General features: G+C 42.9%; 1 protein-coding gene across 2 annotated transcripts in view; it reads right to left on the bottom strand.

Annotated features, from left to right (window-relative positions):
- Window positions 1-20,049, bottom strand: part of PPP1R12A (protein phosphatase 1 regulatory subunit 12A) — a 1,050,482-nt gene that overhangs the window by 610,133 nt on the left and 420,300 nt on the right. For both annotated transcript variants that reach the window (XM_069228775.1, XM_069228774.1), the window contains exon 12: window positions 5,974-6,087. In XM_069228775.1, coding sequence (XP_069084876.1) covers window positions 5,974-6,087 — 114 coding nt within the window. The remainder of the gene's footprint in view (window positions 1-5,973; window positions 6,088-20,049) is intronic.

Raw genomic sequence — 20,049 nt, 5'->3', positions numbered from 1 at the left:
AAAGACAACTTGTAACACTCCGCAGAGGGTGAGCACAGGTTCTCTTTGGTGTGTAACTTACTTGCCATGACTAGAGTGGTATGTTCTGGCCGGCTTAGGTGTATACCCTAGTCAACCAGAAACCACATTTCAAACACACACAATTTACTTTTATATCCACAGAGAGACAAAGAAAGACTAGGTGCTGGCAGGATAGGCCAAACTGCTAGGATGGTGGGACAGAAGGTTCCCTGATCCACTTATATTTCAACGGGCTGTCTCTAGCACATACACAAAGGAACTTCACACCAGTTTATTGTCACTCCAGACTACTTGGAACCTTGAGAAGGGAATAACTTTCCAGAACCAGATGTGGGGCTAGCCTAGAACCTTCCCCAACTTTGAAGACTGGCACAAGCGATAAATACTGGCCCTTGAGGCCAACTCTTCAGTACACTCCTGGACCTGCCGACTACAGAAGAACGACTGCCTTGCTCCCCAGATGACTTCCTTGCTGCTTGAGGCCTGCCTCATTTCTCAGAGGACTAACCTGTTGCTACCAGTGGACTGCCCTGCTGCTTGAGGCTTGTCTTGTTGTCCAGAGTACTGCCCTGGACCTCCTCCATTAATACCAGGCCCCAGGGCAGTCCACATTAGCACTCACATTGGGCCAACTTCAATATTTCTTATCATACTCTACACCCAGTCACAAGGAGTGGCTACTCTTAGAAAACAGTACATTTTAATTCAAAGGAACATACAACCACACATCAGGAATATACAACCACACATCAGGAATATACAACCACACATCAGGAAGTGTTGTCACAATATCCGGAAAACTCAAAACACAGTCATTGGTCTTGATAAACATTTATGGCCCCAACATAGAAGAGCCTGCATTTTTAGATTCAGTAGTGTTCAAATGCAGCAACTATTGGGACGGGGAGGACTTTAATTTGGCTCTATATACTTAATTGGATAGAATGTTGAGTGCCCAGACAGCAACTGAAGGCAAGTGTGGCCCTATCCCACACAGTGTAACTCTCTCGACTGTTGATTGCAGGGAAAGATAATCATTCAGTAGGTGTAGGGTTTACATATTACTTAACAGAATGGGATAGGAGCGCCAGCATGACGGCGAAAATACAAGTTGCCAGTATACAACCCAGGACTTTATATGACCTCTCCGTGGACGTTCTAGTCCCCGAGAATCCTGTCTCACCCCCACAGCATATAACTTGGTGCTTAGAGGGAACAGAGCTTTCCCGGTCAGTGTTTCAAACAGAAGTCAGAGCTGCAACTGTAGAATATTCTAAACTAAATAAACATTCAGTCCCAGAGATTGAAACCCTGTTGTGCCTGCATATCTAAGGTTTCAGGTAATCTTAAATCATTCTGTATAACACTGGGACAGCTAGGGAGTGAACTTTAAAACCTATTAAGAGCATGCTACCCTAAAACAAAATACACACTTATCCAGTTACAGAAGACTTTCAGAGAATTGAGTCAGGCAGCCGATCCCAAGGTCCTCTACCTGAGGAAGCAAGCTCAGCCCGACTTTTTAGGGAAGGTGACAATCTGGCCAGACATTGGCATGGGAACATACAACTTCCTAGGATGATTGTAAGATTTCAAATATAAGTTTTGGCGAGGACACAATGACTTCTGCACTGCTGGACATTATAGATACATTTAAACAATGCTATGAATATCTCTAGCCTCTAAGCAATAAAGTGCATCAAACGATATAGCATTGTACCAAGATCACATAGCGTTAGCAGGAATTGAAGGTGAAACTAGAACGGCTAACTTCCCCCCACTCCATCCTACACCCCACATTAGAAGGTGTTAAAAGTGAGATAATGAGTTCAACCAGAAGCAGGGCACCCTTGAAGGGGACAGCCTTCCAGACAAATTTTATAAAGAATTTATTGACATTTTGGCTCCCAGGCAGCTGTATGTATACAATGTGGCTATTAGTGGTTCTCTTCCACCATCTACAGTGAAGGTTACAATTACCACACTGCTAAGGCTGGACAATGACCCCACTCAATGCTCCTCATACAGGACGCTGTCCCTAATGAACAATAAAATTTTGGTAAGATTCTAGACCACTTAAGAATTTTCAGTTCTGTCCGAGCAATCAGATTTCATACCACAGAGGTCCAACGGCTTTTACTTGTGCACTCTGATGGATGTCTTGCATTAGGTAGAGCTGCAGCTTCCAGCTGTTTCGATACTTTTCGATGCTCAAAAAGCATTAGATGCACTAGATTAGGATTTTTCCAGTTTCCACAAAACATTTGCTGCCATTTGCGTTCATCTGCATACAGAAATAGTTAAATCCATTTTGTTTCTGTATCCAGAAAATGTGGCGCCGTCAATAGATTTCTCATGAAAATCCAAACTGGGTTGGGAGGCAGAGTTGGCAGTGTTGGTCTTACTGCTGTGCCCATGATAAGTGTATACCATTTAACTGTTAGCACAAGCTACTTCAGTTCCAGTTTTTGCATTATTTTATTACACCTTAGAGAAGGTGGTCAAGTTCTCTTCAAAGCGTAAAGGTGAATTTAAGGGATGCGGAATGATGAAAGTGGCCTTTGTCCATACGGATTGATCATGCCCCGAATTACCCAATTACTCAACTACCAGACTAACATTTCTGAACTGTTAAGTGACATGGTAGAGACTTCCATGTCTCCTTTACCACAGCTGAGCTCCCAAAAGCAGTACATCGATTTGAGTCTACAGCCTTTCAGCTTGCTAAATGTAGTGACACAATGTCTTGGACAATAAAGAAGGGTTATACAAACATAACAGTTGCTCCAGGGCATGGTTTTGAGCAGTTATCAAAAACGCAGGGCTCAACCAAAGGATTTTTGGGGTGCACTTGTATCTTTTTTTTTTTTATCAGGAAATGTAAACGCTGTAGATCCCTAATAAATATAATTTACACTATGTATTGGAGATGGTAATTCCTATGTTTGTGCAACCTTATTTTTCGTGCCTACACACACATATATACTCATTCATGGTATACTGAACTGTGAAGAATGTATTGTTATTCACATTTTTCAGAGCACTGATTACTATGTGTCACAGTCACTCGCTGTAACCTGTTATAATTTACCAATAATGTTAAACAAAATCTTCATGCACTCTTCTGCTATTTGAAGGAAACCAAATTCTAAGATTGGGGTGCCAAGTTCCAAGACTGAGTGCCCAGAGGTTTGGGTAGCATAGCTGACCGCGATGCTATATAAGAACGTCTGGGCGATGTGGCAACTTTTAGAGGGGCTGTATTCGCATTTCCAGTAGTAGTGAGTACCACAGCTGCCTTGCGCAGGTTGGAGCTAATAAGGTTTAGGTGTCCTTAGTACTTCCCTCATAATTCTTAGTATATGTGGAATGAGCAGAAGTGTGTGTCGATGGAGTTAGAAGTAAGCAGGTGTCTTTGTCCGTGGAGCACTGCCCATAGATTCTGGGTGTGGGTATCTGGATGCAAAGCTTTGATATTTTGCATGCTTGCACAAAGCTAACCGGTTTACAGCTCAGGTCCTCCAGTGGTGAAAGCGTATTTAGTGAACCTGGTATTGATTTCCCATTTGGGTGTTTTTCTGGTCCGTTCTGTAGAGCAGATCTGTAAGTTTTACTAGGAAGACCTAGTGATGAATGGCCCAGTACCAAATCGTTGGCATTAGATTGTACGACTGCGGTAAGCATTTACCAACATGTTTGGTAGGAAATACATGGATGACTTATTGTCTTTACAAATTAGTATTTTCTTGTTGCACTCGCAGCTGTAACCTCACTGCCATCAGATCCAGTACACTGATGAGTAGGTGCAGCTTCTCTGGAGACCATAGGCCCTGCATAGTGAGATGTTTTGTGTGTACTTTACAGCCATGAGGGAAGCATCTGTGTTGATTGTCTTTTGCAGCAGAGGGTCTAGGAATGACCTGGCCACTAACACCGGTTTCCACCAAAACTATACTTTCGCAATGCCATGTTACTTGTGATCACGGTCTCTTATAGCACTCAAGTAGAGGGTGCATATGCAATCGGTGATTAGAAGTAGTACAATGATGCCATCATTCCCAACAGGTTCATTATTATTCTCACTGTCAAAGGATGCAATGTTTAGTAATGGGGAAGAAGCTTTTGTAATGAGATCACTTTTATTTCGGAGGTAAACTTTACCTGTAACTGTATTGAGTAGCAGCTCTCAAAAACAGCTGTTTCTATTGGGGGTAGAAGTAAACTTTTTGACAATGACTGTGAATACCAGTGAAGGGGTCCCGAGATGGCTTTTTGAGAGCGAATGAGGCAATGCACTGGCTGCTGATCTTTACCAGCCAGTCACCAAGGTATGGAAAAACAGGAATACCAGTACGATAAATATGCACTGCTACTACTGCCAGGCATTGATAAACACTCCTGATAAACACATGGTATCCAGAATGGTAAAACTTTGAACTGATAATGATATCCATCTACCAAATAACTTAAGTACTTGTGGTAAGCTAGGTGAATGGGAATATGGAAAAAGGAGCCCTTAAGAACAAAGGTCGCTATTAATCCTGCAACACAGAGCAGGATTATGGCATCTTAAAGTAATTTTTAATTGCTCTGACATGACATACTGGTTGAGTGCCCTTAAGTCATGTATCAGCTGCAATACAAAAGTCTTCCCCCACAATATTTGAAGTCGAACTTCAGAAGTAATATCCTCTCTGCATGGTGAATGTGAAATCCTACCATTTTGTTTTCCTGGATGTAGTTTATTGAGGGCTATGGAGGAGGAATGGTCTCTCAATCTGAAGTCATTAGAGGACATATACTCTAGACACCGCCTCACATTGGTAACCTGGACCACCGGAGGCCCAAACCCTTTCGCCTTCTATGCAAGTCCCTTCAACTTCTACCTGGATGGTGGCTCGGGAGAGCCTCAGCACGGTACCTTGTAATGTACCCAGTATCTATCCCTGCGGTGCCAGATGGTCTTTTCCCTTTTAAAAGCTTTTCAAGCCAGACAGGCAGGTATGTCGACCTCAGGAGACCGAGGTTACAGGCACAATGCTGGTCCAACTATAGGTACTTACTACTGTAGATGGGACAAATTTAAATGGTATGCTATCCATACCTGACCCCCTTCTCAGTCATTCTCAAGCAAGCTCCAAGCGCCTTGATCCGATTCTACTCCGAAGCGGTCCACAGTTGTACAGGTTCTGCTGAACTGGTTGGCGGGAGCACAATGATCTTGCATGTGACTGGTTTACTGATGTCCACGTTTGAGATCACAATTTAACATGGACTCTATGTCCTGTTGCATTCTGGATTTTGAGGGAGGTATCACAAGTCATCTAGAAACTGAAACCTCTTCTTTTGAGAAAACAAATTTGGAACGCTCACACCGAACACTAAATGGCAGGAGTGTACGTCCATGTGATCTAAACATGCACATGCTTCAAAAAGTCACTTAACCAATCTCAAAGTAGTAAATTGTGTAAGCCACGACTAAAACTGGTGTCCAAAGCCATCAACTTAGCCAGAATACTAGATCGTCTCCTGATTAGAGACCACATGAAATACATGGAGAGCAGGACATTCACTGATATGCTGGAATTACTGAGCAGGCAGTAGAGCTCATATAGCAGTAGAGACTTGTATCTGAATGATATCCAGCTCAATGCATTGCTCCTGAAATGTATCTATGGTGGAATCTGTAACTACCTAAGAACATGGCCCGCAGTTAGAAAAGGCCAGTGGGGCACTTATCACATTCATTATTTCAGTTTATAAATTACGTTGGTGTTTATACTGTACCAGTGCACATATTCTGTTAAAAAAATTGACTAGACACATGACCATATATTCACACTTAAAGTAATCTAAGATTGTCAACTGAACTAGCTCTATTTCTTTTAACTTCAAATGCATGCCCAAAAATAATCTAGAGTTTAGGATATATGAAGGTGAGGATCATATTACCTTCTTTGATAACTTGTGCTTATACCTTCGTTATTTGAGATATTTTTTCTTATATCTTCATCCCATCTTCTTCTGGTGTATGAACCACTACTCCGTATCAAACTTGAAGAGTCTCTGTCAAAGAAAAGATATTACAAAATAAATGATTTGATTTCTGAGGCTGAAGTCAATGTTGGTTGCTGAAATTATATAGTTAAAAGAATCAATTTTATGATGCAGAAATTCTAGGAGACTGCACAGGTACGATTCATCAAGGAACAAATTAAATTTCTGAATTCTTATTAACTCATGTAGGGAAGTGCTCGATAGATAAGGACGAGATGGCATTACCTCAACTGCCCACAAAAATTATGTTCCGCATTTGTACCATAAGAAAGCATCTTCAGAAAATTGCTTCAGTGGGGTGGACTACATAAGAATAACACTTATTCCCATTTGTTCTTTTCAAAAAGACTGAGATTTAGAGTAATTGTAATTATATTTATATAGAGCCCCTGATGAGGTGTCAAAGCACTTTTTGGGGAGTAGCACAATGCACCGGAACCCAAAAGGATTAGTGGTGAATTACTACTGGAGAAATGGGTACAGTATTAGTATTGGGAGGTATGAGTTAATTTGAGCGGATCACATGTGAGTCTGTTAGTTGGAGAGAATAGAATAATGGAGGCCAGAGCAGGGAAAAATCCAGAAGTGTTAACTGGGAGATCATAGTAGTAAGATGAGGCTTGGGATGGGTAAAGGAGATGTGGAGGATGAAAGTCTGTAGAAAGGGATTACGGAGATTATAAAAGGAAAACGGGGTTTGGGATGAGTCAAAGGAGAGCTAAATGAGGGAGAATTTAGTAAGGTTGTTTGGAAGATCATAGTAGTAAATTGAGGTTTGGGATGAGCCAGGAGGGGTTGAGGAATGAAGAATCAAGGATGGTTATTTTGGAGATAATAGTAGAATGGGTTTGGGATGAGTCAGAAGATGTTGACAGGATAAATTGATAGAGGTGTAGGCTGATGATGAGAGAGTGAAGCTTTCAACAGTTTATTTCTTTCATATATATAATATATTGAGACTTAAAAGTGGTATTGTATTAACACAAACTTTCAAGACTTGCCGTATTTGAAGTTAATTTGTGTACTTTTATAACATTTTATCTTTCCTCAATAGTGCAACGTTTGTAGATAACTCGTTAAGATAATATTTACCTATTGAGATAGATAAAATACAGCCAAACTCATAAGTATTTAATCAAACAACTTATGCAGAAACTATGCAATGACCAATGAACATGCCAAGAGTAGAATACAGTTGGCACATATGCGTGTGTGTATTTATGAATATATACATACACACACACACACACATATATATATGGAAAATTTCACTTACCCAGTGTACATCTGTTCGTGGCATGTTGAGCTGCAGATTCACATGCTATGCACTGTTCCTGCCATCTAGTGTTGGGCTCCAGTGTTACAAGTTGTTTTTCTTCGAAGAAGTTTTTTCGAGTCATGGGACCGAGTTACTCCTCCCTTTTGGCTCCATTGCGCATGGGCATCAACTCCATCTTAGATTGTTTTCCCGGCATAGGGTGAAGTAGGAGTGGTAGAATGAGGATACTAATGATGTCCATGCAATGGAATAAATATGTATGTACATAATTTGTGGTAAAGGAATATTTATTTACATATATACAATTTAAAAGCAACTTAAACGGCTACAGGCTTCCGGGGAGGTGGGAGGGCACATGTGAATCTGCAGCGCAACATGCCACAAACAGATGTAAACTGGGTAAGTGACATTTTCCGTTCGATGGCATGCTGCAGATACACATGCTGCGCACAGACTACAAAGCAGTAATCCTCTCGAAATCAGTGGTCAGCCTGTAGGAGTTGAAGTTGTTTGAAATAATGTTTTTAATACAGCCTGTCCTACTGCGGCTTGTTGTGTTGCTAACACATCTACACAGTAATGTTTAGTAAAGGTATGAGGTGTAGACCAAGTGGCTGCTTTACAAATCTCTGTCATTGGTATATTACCTAAAAAGGCCATTGTTGCTCCTTTCTTTCTAGTGGAGTGTGCCCTTGGTGTAACGGGTAAGTCCCTTTTAGCTTTGAGGTAACAGGTCTGAATGCATTTGACTATCCACCTGGCTATGCCCTGTTTGGATATAGGGTTACCAGCATGGGGTTTTTGGAAAGCAACAAACAATTGCTTAGTTTTACGAAATGATTTTGTCCTGTCTATGTGTCCCGCTCTTTTAATGTGTAATGTATGCAGTGCTCTTTCTGCTACCGAGTCTGGTTGAGAGAAGAAGACTGGGAGCTCTACTATTTGGTTTAGATTAAACGGTTAAAATGACTCTTGGTAAAAAATGTGGATTTGTGCGGAGAACCACCTTATGTTTGTGTATTTGTATAAAAGGTTCTTCTATAGTAAACGCCTGTATTTCGTTAACTCTTCGTAGTGAAGTGATGGCTATTAGAAAAGCTACCTTCCAAGTTAAGAATTGGATTTGGCAAGCATGCCTGGGTTCAAAAGGTGGGCCCATGAGTCGTTTAACCTGTTTTGTGCCTTGGACGAGATGATCTCGTCCAAGGCTACAGTTCCCCTGTGCCTTGGACGAGATCACCTCGTTCAAGGCACAGGGGAACTTGGGGGAGCGCTAGCGTGCCCCCCGTGCACCCCCCTCCCCCCCAAGGCGGGGATGGAAGGGGAAGACCTTCCCCTTCCACCCCCGACCCACCCACCCCCCCCACCCCCCCTGTGACGTCAGCGCGCGCTGATTAGTCACAGGGGCCTCCCCCATCGCGCCGGAAGCAGAGCTTCCAGCACGATTGAAAGAGAAATGCTAAGCATTTCTCTTTCAATCACGTGGGGGAGGCCCGGAGGGGCTTCAAAGGGAAGGAAATGTATTTCCTTCCATTTGAAGTCTCTCCGAGGGTTTCAAAAGCCGGATTGCTTGCAATCCGGCTTTTGAAACCCCACTAGACACCAGGTATTTTTATTTTTTTTTGATTTTGACATAAGGGAGCGACCCCTTGGGCAAGGGTCGCTCCCAGGGGGGGCATTTTTTCGGGAAGGCCTTTTCTGCCCCCCCTGGGGGCAGACACCTCTAGGCACCAGGGATCATTTTTTATTTTATTTTTATTTTTTATGTTTTATTTTATTTTTTTAGGTGGGGAGCGACCCCTTAGGCAAGGGTCACTCCCCTTGGGGGGAAATTATATTTAGGCCATTTCTGCCCCCCTTGGGGGCAGATTGGGCGATTTTAGGTCAATCTGCCCCCAAGGGGGCAGAAACAACTAGGCACCTGGGATTTGTTTTTTGGTGCCAATGTCACGCAGGGGGAGCGACCCCGTAGGCAAGGGTCGCTTCCGGGCAGGGGGGGTTGGGGGGGATTCAAATTTATTTTAGGGCATTTCTGGAAGGAAATTTGTGGCTCCTCTCAGATTCCCGAACTTTCTGCCACAGAAATGTGAGGAACGTGTTTTTTTAGCCAAATTTTGAGGTTTGCAAAGGATTCTGGGTAACAGAACCTGGTCCGAGCCCCACAAGTCACCCCATCTTGGATTTCCCCTAGGTCTCTAGTTTTCAGAAATGCACAGGTTTGGTAAGTTTCCCTAGGTGCCGGCTGAGCTAGAGGCCAAAATCTACAGGTAGGCACTTTGCAAAAAACACCTCTGTTTTCTTGAAAAAAATGGGATGTGTCCACGTTGCGTTTTGGGGCATTTCCTGTCGCGGGCGCTAGGCCTACCCACACAAAAGTGAGGTATCATTTTTATCGGGAGACTTGGGGGAACATAGATTAGCAAAACAAGTGTTATTGCCCCTTGTCTTTCTCTACATTTTTTCCTTCCAAATATAGGAGAGTGTGTAAAAACTACATCTATTTGAGAAATGCCCTGTAATTCACATGCTAGTATGGTCACCCCGGAATTCAGAGATGTGCAAATAACCACTGCTCCTCAACACCTTATCTTGTGCCCTTTTTGGAAATACAAAGGTTTTCTTGATAGCAATTTTTTACTCTTTATATTTCAGCAAATGAATTGCTGTATACCCGGTATAGAATGAAAACGCACTGCAGGGTGCAGCTCATTTATTGGCTCTGGGTTCCTCAGGTTCTTGATGAACCTACAAGCCCTAAATATCCCCGCAACCAGAGGAGTCCAGCAGACGTAACGGTATATTGCTTTCGATAATCTGACATTGCAGGGAAAAGTTACAGAGTAAAACATAGAGAAAAATTGATGTTTTTTTACCTCAATTTCAATATTTTTCTTTTTCAGTTATTTTCTGTAGGAAACCCTTGTAGGATCTACACAATGACCCCTTGCTGAATTCAGAATTTTGTCTACTTTTCAGAAATGTTTAGGTTTCTGGGATCCAGCATTGGTTTCATGCCCATTTCTGTCACTGACTGGAAGGAGGCTGAAAGCACAAAAAATTGCAAAAATGGGGTATGTCCCAGTAAAATGCCAAAATTGTGTTGAAAAATTGGGTTTTCTGATTCAAGTCTGCCTGTTCCTGAAAGCTGCCGAGTTTAGCACCGCAAACCCTTTGTTGATCCCATTTTCAGGGGAAAAACCACAAGCCTTCTTCTGCAGCCACTTTTTCAATTTGTTTTGAAAAAAACGAAATTTTCACTGTATTTTGGCTAATTTCTGGGCCTCCTTCAGGGGAACCCACAAAGTCTGGGTACCTCTAGAATCCCTAGGATGTTGGAAAAAAAGGACGCAAATTTGGCTTGGTTAGCTTATGTGGACAAAAAGTTATGAGGGCCTAAGCGCGAACTGCCCCAAATAGGCAAAAAAAGGCCTGGCACAGGAGGGGGAAAAGGCCTGGCAGCGAAGGGGTTAAGTACAATATTAAGATTCCACGAGGGTACTGGTGGGATTCCTGGAGGTATGATCCTTTTTAGTCCTTCCATAAAGGCTTTAATAACTGGGATTCTAAAAAGTGACTTTGTATGTTTAATCTGCAGGTAAGCAGAGATTGCAGTAAGATTAATTTTGATGGAAGAAAAAGCGAGATTTGCTTTTTGTAGGTGTAGTAAGTAACTCACAATGTTTTGTATGGAGGCCTCTAACAGTGTGATTTGGTTTGCTTGGCAGTAGAAAACAAACCTTTTCCATTTATTAGCATAACAATGCCTTGTTGTCGTTTTTTTTGCCTGTTTAATGACTTCCATACACTCATTTGGAATGTTTAGATAGCCAAATTTTAAGACTTCAGGAGCCAGATTTCTAGGTTGAGAGATGCTGGATTGGGGTGTCTGATCTGTTGTTTGTGTTGTGTTACCAGATCTGGTCTGTTTGGGAGTTTGATGTGAGGTACTACTGAGAAGTACAACATTGTGGAGTACCACGGTTGGCGAGCCCACGTTGGTGCTATAAGTATTAGTTTGAGTTTGTTTTGACTCAGTTTGTTGACTAGGAAAGGAATGAGTGGGATAGGGGGAAAGGTGTAAGCAAATATCCCTGACCAACTGATCCATAGAGCATTGCCCTTGGACTGAGGATGTGGGTAACTGGATGCAAAGTTTTGGCATTTTGAGTTTTGTTTTGTTGCAAACAGATCTATGTCTGGTGTCCCCCAGCGGTAGAAGTAATCTTGTAGAATCTCAGGATATATTTCCCACTCGTGAGTTTGCTGGTGATCTCGACTGAGATTGTCGGCTAACTGATTGTGAATGCCTGGATGCCTGGTATATATTGTGCTATCAGGCGGATGTTGTTGTGAATTGCCCAATGCCAAATTTGTTGTGGTAGGAGGCACAGTTGTGACGAGTGTGTCCCCCCCCTGTTTGTTTAAATAGTACATTGTTGTCATATTGTATGTTTTGACAAGAATGTGTTTGTGGACTAGAAGGGGTTGAAAAGCTTTTAGTGCTAGAAAGATTGCTAGTAGTTCTAAGAGATTTATGTGAAGTTGTTTTTGTTGATCGTCCCACTGACCTTGTATACTGTGATTGTTGAGGTGTGCCCCCACCCAATCATGGAAGCGTCTGTTGTGATAATGGCGTGAGGCACTGGGTCTTGAAATGGCCGCCCTTTGTTTAAATTTACAGGGTTCCACCATTGAAGCTAAGAGTGTGTTTGGCGGTCTATCAACACTAGATCTTGAAGTTGACCATGTGCCTGTGTCCACTGTTTTGCTAGGCACTGTTGTAAGGGCCGCATGTGTAGCCGTGCGTTTGGGACAATAGCGATGCATGAGGACATCATGCCTAGTAGTTTCATTACAAACCTGACCGTGTATTGTTGGTTTGGTTGTATGCTTGACCTTATATTTTGAAACGATTGAACTCTTTGTGGACTTGGAGTGGCAACTGCTTTTTGTGTGTTGAGTGTGGCTCCCAAGTATTGTTGTATTTGGGATGGTTGCAAGTGAGATTTTTGGTAATTTATAGAAAACTCTAGTTTGTGTAGAGTATCTATTACATATTGCGTGTGACTTTGACACCGGTGTTGGCTTTTATTAGCCAATCGTCTAGATACGGGAATACGTGCATGTGATGACTCCTTATTACTCTGGGTGCTATTGTTATCCCGAAGAGCAATATTTTGAATTGGTAATGTTTGCCTTGTATGACAAATCTGAGGTATTTCCTGTGAGATGGATGAATGGTTATGTGGAAATATGCATCCTTTAGATCCAGTGTTGTCATGTATTCTCCCTGTTATAGTAAGGAAACTATGTCTTGTAGTGTGACCATGTGGAAATGATCTGATTTGATGAAGATATTTAACGTCCTGAGATCTAGAATTGGTCTTAGTGTTTTGTCTTTTTTGGGAATAAGGAAATATAGGAAGTAAACCCCTGTTCCTTTTTGATGGTGGGGTATTAGTTCTATGGCTTGCTTTGTTAGTAGTGATTGTACCTCTATTTGTAGTAGGTCTAGATGTTGTGCTGACAGTTTGTGCGTCCTTGGGGGAACATCTGGAGGGAATTGTGTGAACTCTATGCAGTAACCATGTTGGATAATTGATAGAACCCATGTGTCCGTGGTAATGTCTAGCCAATTTTTGTGGTATTTTGTTAATCTTCCCCCCACTGGTGATGTGTGTTGGGGGAGTGTGACATTGAAGTCACTGCTTGTTACTAGGGGTCTGCTTGGCAGGCTGAAATTTTCCCCTTGCTCTTGGGTACTGTCCCCTGTATGAACCACAAACCCCCGCTCTCTGGTACGGAGACTGGTAAGTAGGTTTTGTTTGGGAGGTGGATGGCTCTGAGGGTTGCTGTCTAAACCCTCCCCTAAACTGTGACTTCCTAAATGTTTCCCTATACGGGGAAGAGTAGAGAGCGCCCATGGCTTTGGCCGTGTCTGTGTCATTCTTCATTTTTTCTATTGCAGTGTCTACCTCCAGCCCAAACAGTTGTTGTTGGTTGAACAGCATATTTAATATTGCCTGCAGTATTTCTGGCTTAAAACCAGAACTTCGTAGCCATGCATGCCTCCTAATGGTAACTGCTGTATTGACAGTCCATGCTGCTGTATCGGCAGAGTCCAGTGCACAGCGGATTTGGTTGGACGGTCCCTCCAACACCACCTGTTGAGCCCGTTTTTGATGTTCCTTTGGTAAATGTTGGATAATATCCTGCATTTCGTCCCAATGTGCTCTGTCATAACGGGCGGTGGCTTGTGAATTGGTGATACGCCACTGGTTGGCCGCTTGCGACGCCACTCTTTCCTGCCGTGTCAAATCTACGGCTTTATCAGGGGGTGGGACATCCCCTGATGATTGAGAATTTGCCCGCTTTCTTGCGGCTCCCACTACAACAGAGTCCGGAGGGAGCTGCTGTGCAATAAACAGGGTCTGACGGGGGAGGTTTATATTTTTTCTCTACCCTCTGTGTAATAGCCCTTCCTTTGACCGGTTCCTGAAAGACCTGTTGTGCATGCTTAAGCATGCCTGGTAACATTGGCAGGCTTTGATATGAAGCATGCATGGATGCCAGTGTGTTAAAACGAAAGTCATCCTCCACTGGTTCTGAGTGCATAGTGACATTATGGAATGTCGCTGCCCTAGCCAGTACTTGCGTGTAGGATGTGCTATCCTCTGGAGGAGAAGGCTAACACTCAGGACTGTTGTCTGAAACTGGTGGGTCGTATAGCTCCCAGGGGTCTGCATCGTCCTGCGTCAGCACAGTATGTGTGGGTGACTGTGCCATTGGTGTGCCAACTGGTGACCTTGTCCGTTGGGGCGAGTGAGGTGGCGACGTTTGTGGTGAGAAATGTGGGAGTGGTGACCTTTCTCTAACCACATTTGCTTTTGTTTGCTCAGTTTCAGTCTCATGAAAAGCCAATTATCTTTTAAACTTGAGCGGAGGGGTGGTTTGAATTTTCCCTGTGTCCTTTTGGATTTGTAGCCTTGGTTGAGTTTGGTCAAGCATATCCAAATCCAGCTCCTGCTCAAACCTGTGCCTCTCTAAGTTGTTGAGAGAGCCCATGTTCTTCTGTATAAGAAGTCTTTTTCGGCTCCGAAGCCCGTTTTTTTTGGTACCGAAACACCCATGGATACGGTCGGTCTCAGCTCCGAGAGGCTCTTTCGAGGCTTGTTCGATTCGACCAATCGATGTTGACTCTTTTCGATGCCAGTTTCTCGACCCGAGTCGGAAGACTTTGGCATGATCTTGGCCTTTTTCGGTGCCAAAGATGTTATTTGGTCACCGCTTTTCTTGTGGGTCGAGCCATGGCCTTCCGGCAGTGGCGTCTCCGAGTCCTTCTGTATCTTCACCTGACTTTGGGGCTGGGTCGGGGCAGATGTACTCACTTTTTGTCCTGCCGTCGGTGGCCTGTCTCCGTCGGAGTAAGCAGACTCTGAACCCTGGATCGAAATAGTCTCTTACTTCTCGACGTCGAGGTGTTGTGTCGACTTTGATGCCATCTGCTAACGCCTTGCTCGTCGATCTCTTAAGGTCTTCTTGGATCGAAAAGCCTTGCAGGCCTCACAGGTATCCTCTATGTGTTCGGGCGACAAACACAGATTACAGGCCCAATGCTGGTCTGTATAAGGATACTTGGTGTGACACGTCAGACAGAAATGGAAGGGGGTCCGGTCCATGAGTCTTCGACGACGGGTGTGGATGGGCCGTCCAGGCCTTGGTTGAGTGTGGAAGCCCCGAAGGGCCACCGAAGCGTTTGTGTCGTCGGTGCCGATGTATCTATATTAAACCGGTCCCGAACTCAACAATACCGACTGATTTCAACGTTTTTCTAAATTTTCCCGATTCGAATTACGGAGCGAAGAGGAACACGTCTGAACCCGATGGCAGAAAGAAAACAAATTAAGATGGAGTCGATGCCCATGCGCAATGGAGCCGAAAGGGAGGAGTTACTTGGTCCTGTGACTCAAAAAGACTTCTTTGAAGAAAAACAACTTGTAACACTGGAGCCCAACACTAGATGGCAGGAACAGTGCACAGCATGTGTATCTGCAGCTACACATGCCATCGAACATATATATATATAACTCGAAAAGACTTCTTCAAACAAAAACAACTTGTAACACTCCGAGCCCAACACCAGATGGCAGGATGTGCACAGCATGTGTATCTGCAGCTACACATGCCATCGAACATATATATATATATATATATATATATATATATATATATATACACACACATACATTTAACCATAGGTAAAATATACATTTGGTATACAGACCTAAAGAGTATGTATATATTTTAAGATTGTAGCAAAGTACCCTCTTTTTTGCATGTATGTATATATTTTAAGATTATAGAAAAGTACCCTCTTTTTGGCATGGTTACCGCCAGTTTTTGCCTGCTATCAGTATGCTTTGACTGTTTTCACAGGGATCCTGCTAACCAGGACCCCAGTGATTGTGTTCTTTCTCTCTAAATTCGGTTGCCTAGGACTTTGCACACACCACAATTAGCATACGGGTGCCCCCTTATGAGTCCCTAGTATATGGTACTTAGGTACCCAGGGCACTGGGACACCAGGGTTTCCCCATAGGCTGCAGCATGTATTGTACCACCCATGAGAGCCCATGCAAAATGTATCTGCAAGCCTGTTATTGCAGCCTGCGTGAAAAGGTGCATGCACCCTTTCACTACAGGTCGATGCACCAGGTCAATGTAAGTCACCCGTATGGTAGGCCCTCCTAGGCCAGAGGGCAAGGTGCAGTTACCTGTGTGTGAGGGTACCCTGCATGATCAGAGGTGACTCTACCAACTCCAGTTTAATTACACTAGACTTTGTAAGTGCAGGGAAGCCATTTTTACCCATGTACTGGTCACGGGTCCAGCTACATAATGGCAACTCGATATCAAACATGTCTTGGTTCAAACCATGTCTGAACCATACCCCAATACTGCTGCCAGTATTGGCTGTATGATTTCATGCACTTTAGGGCTCCTTTAAGGACCTCCCTTCCCAGTATTGCTCCTACCAGTCTTCCAGGGTTTTAAAAGCAGCCCGCACTGCTGCCACCCTAGAGACAGGTTTCTGCCCTTCTGCTGCTGGGCCAGCTGAAGCAGTGGAAGGCAGAACAACAAATTTCCTGTGGGGAGAGACAGGCATCACCCTGTTGCATGGCTTGGTATTCTTTGAATGGCACATGTGGTGCTCTCCTTGCATAAACCGATTTGTACCAGTCCTGGGACCCCCAGTCTCTGCTCTGGCGTGAAACTGGACAAAAGAAAAGGGGAGTGGTCACTCTCCTGTCCATCACCAACTCAGGGGTGGTGCCCAGAGCTCCTTCAGGTGGCCACTTGGTTCTGCCATCTTGAATCCAAAATATGCAGAGGGCCCTGGGAGCATCCGAGTGGCCAGGTCAGGTAGGTGATGTCACAGCCCCCGCCCGATAGGTGGAAACCCTGCTAGGTGACCAATCCCCCTTCCTTAGCTGTTAAGGGTCTCCCTCTTGGTCCTCAGATTCGATATGCAAGATTCCAGCAGGATACCTCTGCATCGTCTACTTCATCATCTTTTTGCATTCTTCTTTTTCCACACCCTTGCCGATGCAACAAACAAAATGGCAACAGTAACTTTTCTATTGAATCAGGGTCTTGCTTTGCCCCCATATCAGAGTCCGGATCCGATTCCCTATATATCTATATTTTCTAAACTCTAATGTCTCAGAAACTACTAACCGGGTTTACACCAAATCGCAAAAAGCACAATCTGTGTACCAAGATCTAGCTTCCTGACAAATTTAATCTAACTCCATTCAGCGGTTTGGGCTGTAGGCGGTGTCTGAACACCTTATTGAAAAACAAATGGGGAAAACGAGCCCCCCCTTTTATCAGCACCTGCCAGACAGATCACCCCAAACTTTCAAGACAGCAGCTGAACCAACTAGAGTATACATTTTGAAAAATTCATAAAATTTGTCAAGCGGCACCAAACTTATTGGTAAAATAAAAAGCGTTCTTCCTACGGAATATAGGTCCTTACTATACCTTCTGCCGAACAAATGATACAGGTACGTTACTGTTGGGAATTAGCATATTTTTAAAAACGTAGGCACTCATTAAAGAAACCAAAGGTTACATGTACGATATAGTTAGAATCAGAATTTAGAAATTCAGCTGTTATAGTTAGTTATTTCAAGTAACTATAACTTGTGCACTAAGGTAACTATAACTCTTGTCCCCGCCATGCACAGTTTTCAGATTAATAATTTTACTGCAAATGTTGCAATGATATCAAAGATGCAATTACTGATGTAATATGTGAGGTAATTGTAATTAGTGCATGGCAAGGGTGCGAGTTATAGTTACCTTAGGGCATGAGTTATAGTTACTTGAAATAACTAACTACAACATCTGAATTTCTATGGATTTGTGCATGTATATTCTGACAAGAAACAGGGGAAAAAGCAAGGAAAAGGTTCACAAAAAACAAGGGAAAAAGCAAGGAGAAAGCAGTGAAAACAAGGCAAAAGCACAGAGAAGGAACAAAAAAAAAAACAGGGAAAAAACAAGTAGAAAGCAGTCCAAGTGAGGGAAAAGCAAGAAGAAGGTACTCAGAAAAGGGGGAAAAAGCAAGGAGAAAGTAGTAAAAATCAGGGAAAAACAAGGAGCAGGCACACAAAACTGGGGAAAAAGACAGGAGTATGAGCAATGTAGCAACACAGAGGAAAGCTGTGCCTTTTTTTATTTTATTTTTGCTGCTGATTTCCGGATCCACCACAATTTTGCTGCAAAGCAGGTTATTTCTCGGAGTGTTGCAAGTTGTTTTTCTTCGAAGAAGTATTTTCGGAGTCATGGGATCGAGTGACTCCTCTCAGTTACCGTGCGCATGGGCATCAACTCCACTGCCAGAATATTTTCCCGCAAAGGGTGAAGGAAGGAGTGAGAGAGTATAAAAATACAAACATTTCCATGTAAATGTATTTACATATGTACAAATGTTAAACTTAAACGACAACAGGCTCCCGGGGAGGAGGGAGGGTGCATGTGAATCTGCAGCACTACATGCCACAAACAGATGTACACTGGGTAAGTGACATTTTCTGTTCGATAGCATGTGTAGCTGCAGATACACATGCTATGCATAGGCTACAAAGTAGTTAGTCCTCCCAAAAATAGCGGTGGCTAGCCTGTAGGAGTTGAAGTTGTTTGAAATAGTGTTCTTAAGACAGCTTGGCCTACAGTGGCTTGTTGCTGTGAAAAAACATCAACACAGTAGTGTTTTCTAAATGTATAAGGAGTTGACCATGTGACTGCTTTACATGTATCAACCACTGGTATGTTTCCTAAAAATGCCATTGACGCACCTTTCTTTCTTGTAGAATGTGCTCTAGGAGTGTTCAAAAGTTGTTGTTTTGCTTTGATGCAGCATGTTTGTATGCATCTAACAATCCATCTTGCTAAACCTTGTTTTGATATAGGATTGCCTTTATGTGGTTGTTGGAAAGCAACGAAAAGTTGTTTTGTTTTTCTAAAATCTTTGGTTCTATCTATATAGTACATAAGTGCTCTTTTGAGATCTAAGGTATGAAGAGCTCTTTCTGGCACAGAGTCTGGCTATGGAAAGAAGACTGGCAATGCCCCTGTTTGGTTGATGTGAAAAGGAGATACTACTTTTGGTAGAAATTTTGGATTTGTTCTAAGTACAACTTTATGTTTGTGCACTTGGAAAAAAAGGTTCAAGAGTGAAGGCTTTTATTTCACTAACTCTTCTTAAAGAAGTAACAGCTACAAGGAAAGCGACCTTCCATGTTAAATATTGTATTTGACAAGAGTGCATGGGTTCAAAAGGTGGTTTAAATTCCATGATGGAACAGGTGGCGTTTTAAGTGGAATAATGTGTTTTAATGCTTCCATGAAATCTTTAATAACAGGAAATCTGAATAGAGAAGTATGCTGAATATTCTGTAAGTATGCAGATATTGCAGTGAGGTGTATCTTGATGAATGAAAAAGCAAAATGTGATTTTGGAAATGAAGTCAATAGCATACAATATCTTGTATGGATGCTGTACTTGGGCCAGTATTTATGGATCGACAGTAGCATACAAATCTTTTCCACTTGTTTGTGTAGCACTGTCTAGTAGTAGGTTTACGTGCTTGTTTAATTAGTTCCATACATTCTGGTGGAAGTTTTAGGTAACCAAATTCTAGGACTTCAGGAGCCAAATAGCTAGATTGAGAGCATTGGGATCGGGATGCCTGATTTGACCTCTGTTCTGAGTTAACAAATCTGGTCTGTTTGGGAGTTTGGAATGGGGTTCTACAGACAGACCTAGGAGTGTTGTGTGCCAATGCTGACGTGCCCATGTTGGTGCTATTAGAATCATGGTGAGTGATGTTTGATGTAGTTTTCTGACCAGAAAAGGAAGGAGTGGGAGGGGGGAAAAGGGTAAGCAAATATCTCTCACCAACTGATCCATAGAGCATTGCCCTTGGATAGAGGATGTGGGTGTCTGGATGCAAAGTTTAGGCATTTGGTGTTTTTGCTTGTTGCGAATAGATCTATCTCTGGTGTTCCCCACTTTTGAAAGTATTTTTGAAATACTTGGGAGTGAATCTCCCATTCGTGTGTTTGTTGGTGATTTCTGCTTAGGAGATCTGCCAGATGATTGTCTATCCCTGGAATCTATT

This window comes from Pleurodeles waltl, chromosome 4_1, assembly GCF_031143425.1.
Source record: "Pleurodeles waltl isolate 20211129_DDA chromosome 4_1, aPleWal1.hap1.20221129, whole genome shotgun sequence".
NCBI classification, from domain to species: domain Eukaryota; kingdom Metazoa; phylum Chordata; class Amphibia; order Caudata; family Salamandridae; genus Pleurodeles; species Pleurodeles waltl.
The sequence above is the reverse complement of the archived record's forward strand: the minus strand, read 5'-3'. Positions and strand labels throughout refer to the sequence as shown.